At 30.3% G+C, this 7,099-nt stretch overlaps 1 protein-coding gene across 1 annotated transcript in view; it reads right to left on the bottom strand.

Moving 5' to 3' along the window:
• The window catches only part of LOC107488830 (organelle RRM domain-containing protein 2, mitochondrial), a 7,572-nt gene extending 2,206 nt beyond the window's left edge, over positions 1-5,366 (bottom strand). Inside the window, exons 1-2 of the mRNA XM_016109610.3 lie at positions 5,305-5,366; positions 12-103 (exon numbers count right to left, since the gene is read on the bottom strand). Of these exons, the coding sequence (XP_015965096.1) occupies positions 12-103; positions 5,305-5,366 (154 nt within the window). The remainder of the gene's footprint in view (positions 1-11; positions 104-5,304) is intronic.
• Positions 5,367-7,099: the final 1,733 nt, after the last annotated feature.

Here is a 7,099-nt window from a genome sequence, read left to right as displayed (position 1 = left end):
CCGCCATAAACTGCGCGACGAAGGCTGCGCCGCAACCGCAGCCGCCCTCAAAGCCATAGGCAGGGTTTGGAATGTTGGATTGTTGCAGTTTAAGACTTTTAAACTGAAAACATCAAAGCCATGTTATTGTTGGAGAGTAGAAGTGTTTTTCGTTCCTATTTTTTATTCATTTCAAATAAAAAAAAAGTTAATTTTAAAATCAAATTAATTTTGATTTTGTTGTGTACTAAACTAACCCTTTTTAATTTAGATTTTCGAAAGTTTGAATTTTATTTTAAAAAATAAAATATCATCTTTTATTTTTGAATAATTTCTCTTTCATATTTATTATTAGTTCCACTTATGAAATTAATAATAAAAAATTATATTTTACTCTCTAAAATAAAATTCAAACTTTAAAATATTCAAATCCTAATCGATAAGAATCTCAAATCTTATTTAATTTTTGTCATTTAGTAAAACAAGTAATAATAAAGAAGGGAGAAGGAGGGCTGCGAGGGTGCGTCCGAGCTGCAAGTTGATACGAAGGTTCAGCCAAGCGAGGTTTTAGGCTTTAGATATCAGGATTAGTTTGGGTATCATTAAATTAATAAAATAATTTAAATATAAATTTTTTTTGAGTATTATTAAATTATTAATTTTTTATTTTTTAATATATTTAATAAATTTTTAATAATAAGAATAAAAATATTAAAATAATAAAAATATATCATCCCTTATAAAAATAATATAGTATTCGAGTACTAAAATTGGTTTACTATATGAATAATTGTTTCTCTAAAACCACAAATTATAAAGTTAGTCTTTTTGCTTATTATTAAACAAAATCCAAGATTTATTTTTAAAACGAGAACAAAATAATAAAACAAATCTGTTATATATATACTTACTTCTTTAAAATTTTGGAAACCAAGCCTACTACAGTACTACTTACGCTCCTATTGAATTTGTTTCTGTAAAAGACTACTTGAGATAGATAATTATGTATATTTTTTATTATGTGTTATTTTTAGTATGTTAAAATCTTTTTTTAAGATTTATTTATAGATGAAATTTTAATTGAATTAAATATTGGTAGGGTATTATTTACTTAACACACTTACTAATGAGTAGAAATCTATTATAAAAACACATATTTTATTAATTGATAATGTTTCGTATTCTATTATGTATGTTTCATATTTTATTATATATGATAATATTTCATGATATGACATCCACAACAATAATCATTTTATAACATTTTTTCTTAGATGTTATTCGGAATATGTCTCATTAAAAATTTTGTAGGATAAAAACTGACTAAAAAAAAAGTACAAATGAGAACTATCACATTAAAAAATCTCATAAAAAAATAATAGATAAAAACCTTATCAGAAAAAAGAGGATAGTCTCTTGTCTTATTGTCAACATCATATAATATCTCAAAAAGTGACGCATTCTGATTTTGTGTACTAGAATTTTAAAGGAGAATGCAGGAAGTGACTTGATAAATAAGTCTGTCAAATTATCACTTGAACAAATTTGATGAACTTCAATTGTTCTTTGATTTTGAAGGTTGTATGTGAAAAAGAACATGGGAGAAATATGTTTCGTTTGGTCACCTTTGATATATCTACTTTTGAGTTGAGTAATACACGCCGCATTATCTTCATACAACGTTGTAGGGGCTATCTTCTTGTCAGACAACCCACGTGATGATTGAATATATCCAATCAGACTCCTAAGCCAAAAGCATTCACAACATGCCTCATTTATTATAAGTATTTCCATCATAATTAGAAGATGTTGCAGCTATTGTAAGAATATGAATTTTGATAACTGACTTTTTAGACTATTTTGTAACTTATTCCGCAAAATTTTAAACCACGACTCAATAAGAATTAGTGAGGCAGGTCCAATGGTAAAAAAAATAAAATAAAATAAGGTAATTAATGAGTCAAACTTGACTTTACGAGGGTAATTAATTCCTTTAAGTCAAATTTGACTAGTAAAAAGTGAAGATTTGATTGCCAATGGTTTATTTTTCTCGCTAGAAACTTTTTGAGCCAAAAATTCACTTTTATGATAGTTTTGCGCGTGCCAGAAAAAAGTTAGTAATAAAAAACCTCGAAACTAGTGGTAAAATAATTTCTATCTTTATAATTGTGTCCCAAAATTAATCTTAGCCATCCATTCATAATTTATTTCTTTAAGAATAAATCTCAGCCGTTAGTTATTTTACCGCACAGTAAGAGTTACTCCGAAGTGACTTCCTACTAGTATTCTGCAAATAACTCCTAGAGACCCTAAATACTCTTGCTTGTTTTCCAAGCAACACACCCTTTCTCTCACTCTCAGGGGCGAGANNCTTGACCATAAAATTCTTAGCCGTTTGTACCATCATAAATTCATCTAACACTCTAAATTTTTATTTAAAAATATCTTGCTAACAAATTTTACAAACACTTCTGCATTTTTACCACCTTTTTGATCGAATTCTTGAGAGAAAAAGAGAGAAAAATACAGCACCTTCTCTCTTCATTTCGGCTTTGATTTCAGCAGCTCTTCCATTGTTTTTCATATGTTCTTCAATAATCCAAGCAATTCAAACACAATTCTTTACTCGTTTTCACCAATTCTTGCAAAAATTCAGCAAGGTGAGCTCTTGTTCCTTTTCCATTCTTTTTTATTTTTCCAGTAGTGATTATAGTGAATTCTTACTATCTTCTATGTCTAGAAAATCTCTCTTAAAGTTCATATGGAGCACTCCTAAGGAGCTACACAAATTCAAGCTCAAAGTGGTCAAATTTCATCACTTTTTATAACACTTTTTTACCAAAGAAAATTACACCACCTCCAACTGTATTCTTTCTTTTGTTAGTATTTTCTGGTGTTTAAGAGGCTTAGGAACTGAATTAAACATGAAGTAAAGGTTACAAATAATTAGAATATATTTGTGCTTGGTTTGGTAGTTATATAAGCCACTTTGTGATGATTTCGTATTTGATTTTTAATTTCTAAAATTCATTAATACTTCTCTATTCTTGACTTGTTATTGGATGATATATGAAGCTTATTCGCCTCTGAAAATTATATGGAACAACTGAAATTATTTGGAGCACTTGGAGTTTAAGTTTCAAGTTTTAAAAGTCACTAAAAGTGGGTAAAAATGAAAACATGTACCTCTGAAAATTTCAGCCACAAAAGACATGAAAAGTGACGTGTTGGATAGTTAAAAAAATTTAGAAAACTAGCTTTGATCCTATGGAACAAGTTTGTAAAAGTGAAAAGGGTTTTATAGTTATTTCGGATAAAAAGAGGGTTAAAAATATAATATAAATGAAATATAAGTAGAATTATGAACTTAGTGTATTTAGGGGTAAAATAGTAATTAAATATATTAGTTTAGTCAAAATTATAATTAAAATAAAGTTCTGGACTTAAATAAAAGTTTTAGTAAAAATTAGGAGTAAAACTGTAAAAGTGGTAACTAAAACAAGTAAACAAATTAATAAAGGGTAAAATAGTCTTTTAGGCTTCTAAGGATAAAATTGGCACTAATTAAAATCATTAGGGGTAATTTGGTCATAAAAAAATATTAGGATTAATTCGGTAAAGTTTTTATGCTAAATAAGATTAAATGAAAAAATTAGAACACTTAGGGTTAAAATAGTAATTTTGGGCATAAAGTAAATAGAAAAATGGTTAATTAACTTAATGAAGGGTAAACAGGTATGTTAAAAAGGATATGAGGATAAAATGGTAAAGTGATAACATTAGTGGTGAAAGTGTCACTAAAAGTCTAACGAAAACGATAAAAAGAGAAGTTATGTACAAAAGGGCAAAATTGAAAATACATATAATTACTAAAGACAAAATGGTAAATATGACACAAGGGTAGAGAAATTTAAAGACAAGATACCAGGCACAAGTTGTTATAAAAGATGGGTAGAGAAGTCCCTTAGAGAGAAAAAATTATTAAAATGTGCCGAAGAAAAGGAAATTGTAAGCCCCAAGGTGTTAGAGGTTGTGTGGAGGCGGGTATTACTTACTGACTGGTAAAACTCTATTTTCCATTTGTGTGTATATTATAGAATTAAGCTTTGTGACAATTGCCTGTTGTTATAGATTGGTGGTATTTTAACCATACGTCACAACACGGATTGACGCAAATGAGGAAACCATATCTAGGACTAGTTTTGTATTGTAGCGACCCAATTTTCAGTATGTCTAGATCATACCGGAAACTGAAGCTACCAATTTGTCTTCCTAATTATTATCTATTATTTATTATATGAGCCTGATTCGTTGTTAAAAATATAGTTATTTTGTGAAGTACTTTTTTTTGTTTTGAAAAATGTTTGGATTAATAAACAGAATAACTCATAGTCAACTTACAAAGAATAACAGATAAAATAGTTATAAACAACCACACTTATATACACATATACATTTTAAGCAGTTGACAACATTTAGTTATCAAGTCTTTATTGGAACTTAGGTCTTAGTTAGTACACCCCTACAAGTAGCTAGGTAATAACTATATACATATATACATACAACATCCCAGACCTCTGACCTATTCAAGAAGTCCCTAAGCTGGCACCCAGGCTAGCCTAGACTCTATACTCACTTAGTTCCTCTAAACTACTAAAGCGAGAGAAAGTACGTTCTAGGTCTTCAAAACTCAAGTCAGTTAGAATGTCATCAAAAGGTGGAACATCATCTACTACTCCTCTGCACGATTATACATTGCCATATGACATCTCACTGGTACTCCATCAAGTAGCCATATAACAGGAGTCTCGTATACAAGATTTAGGTTAAAGTTCGCATACAAACGTGTTGCAGACGTTGGTTAGTCTCACAGTATATACATATAAACAGAAAATGAATTTCACTCTAGACTCAGAAGACTACCCAGAGCAGAACCTTTTTGTAGAACAATCATCAATGAATTACGGAAGGATACTTTTGCTTCCATCTGGAGGGGAAAGGGAGAGATAAGGGGTAAGAACTGGGGAGTTCTTAGTAGGGCCGGGGTTACTAGTTAAGTTCATTAATTTTGTGTTGTTTAGCAGACAAATAGCAGAATACAGAGAAGCAATAAATAGAAGATACAGATAAATAGAGAAAATAGAGAAAATAAAAAGCAGAACACAAACAGAAGAATACAAGAAAATAAAATACAGACACAGAGAATAGGATACAAACAAAGAAAGCATACATTCATACAACAATCATAATAGAGGAAATGCACAACCAAGTATGATGTATGTCTAGCCCTAATGCAGGTAATTAGCTCATTTGTCAGTTACATACCTCCTTCCAACGTTACCCGGAGTCCTTTGACCAGGTAAGGCTTTCTTGTTGGCAATACCCATCGCAAAAGTCCTTTGACTTGCGAAGCAAACCACTTCAAGAGTCCTTTGACTTGTAGGGCGGTACTAGCAACCCACTGCAAGAGTCTTTTGACTTGCAGGCGGAGCTAGTTAATTTATATCTGCCCAACACACTCACTGTAAGAGTCCTTTGACTTACAGGAGCACACACATACACACACACACTCACTGTAGGAGTCCTTTGACTTACAGGAGCATATGCTTATTATATGTGTTCTCGATACCTCTATAAGAGTCCTATGACTTATAGAATAGCATTATAGCTAAGTATCCAAGGAAAGCGTTCTCGGTAGTCGCACCACCATCTATCTGACTGCTTCAACTACGCAGCAGATGAACATACAAATATCTCTAGAGTTGCCTTAATGCAACAAATGGCCTTTCAATAGGCCCTCTGCTTGTCCTTTATTATCTTTATCATATTACTCTTTTCTCTTTGTCTCTTTACTCTACTCTGATTACTCTTTTCTCTTTGTCTCTTTACTCGGCTTTAGTTTCTCTGTTTAATGTATGTATTTATAGCTTATGTAAATTTTGGTATGAATAGTTAGCCTATCCCAAATATAGATTCATTAAGTCTATACTGAAATAGTTTAACTTTTCATATTATACCTTACCCTAGGCGCAACTCAAATACTAACTATGTTGCTCCTAGTTTGCTCACTAATCACCATTTATTTCTGTCATTACAACTTTACTGACTTTTTCTTCGATTCTTATCTTTCCTTCAACTTTTTATCTTTCCTTTGTCTTTGCCTCACTAATATGTTATTGCCACTCCCTACGTATTTTATGAAGATGATTATGAGATTCTGAGTTTAAAGTTGTCTTTCTAAAGCTTTACGAAAAATTGTCTTTTTCGCATTATTTTATTATTTTTATTAAAATATTATTTTTAATTAAATAATATTATTTAATATTTTATTATTATTTATTATTTTATTATTAAGTTTTCAAAAATTTCCCTCTTTTTATCTTTTACTTTATAAATTCACTTTTTACCACCAATAACTTTTAGTATTTTTACTTTAACCACCCTAACTTTTAGAAATTACAAAATAACCCCTCAAACACCAAAATATTTACTTCCTTTCCCTTTTATGGATAAAAAAGGTGTTCTTCATTTTTCTTCATCATACTCAGAGTGTTCTTCGTGTTTTTCATAAATTCTTCAGATTCTTTCTTTGTTTCACCCATTTTTCAATCTTTTCAGTAATCGAATTTTACTATAATTCATAATAAATTGGCAGCCACTAAAGCCCCATCTTTTTCATTTGATTTCAGCACAAAACCAACCCCAATTTAAGGGTTAGGATTCAAAATTCCAGCAGCCACAAGAACATGCATTTATAGCTTGAATATCATCAAATTTCATCAAATTTTCACCAAAATTTCAACAAGAATCACTTATATAAACAATCAATTTCAAGCATAGCCAAACCATATCATAATCACACAACTCAAACACAATTAATCAAGATTAATTTCACCAAAACCTACCTTGATTTGCTTCTCCTATTTTTGGTTATGCTTCAAGGTGTTCCTAGAGCACTTTTTCCTCCTAAATCCAATCAAGAACAACTTTAAAACTCTAAACCATCAACTAAATAAAACTTCAGCAACAGCTTAGGAAGGATATCATCATCTTAAACTTGCTGAAAACTGAATATCTTTGGCCCACAAGTTAAGTTAAGCAAGAGATCTATGGAAGAACA

Source organism: Arachis duranensis, chromosome 5 (genome assembly GCF_000817695.3).
Source record: "Arachis duranensis cultivar V14167 chromosome 5, aradu.V14167.gnm2.J7QH, whole genome shotgun sequence".
NCBI lineage: Eukaryota > Viridiplantae > Streptophyta > Magnoliopsida > Fabales > Fabaceae > Arachis > Arachis duranensis.
The sequence above is the reverse complement of the archived record's forward strand: the minus strand, read 5'-3'. Positions and strand labels throughout refer to the sequence as shown.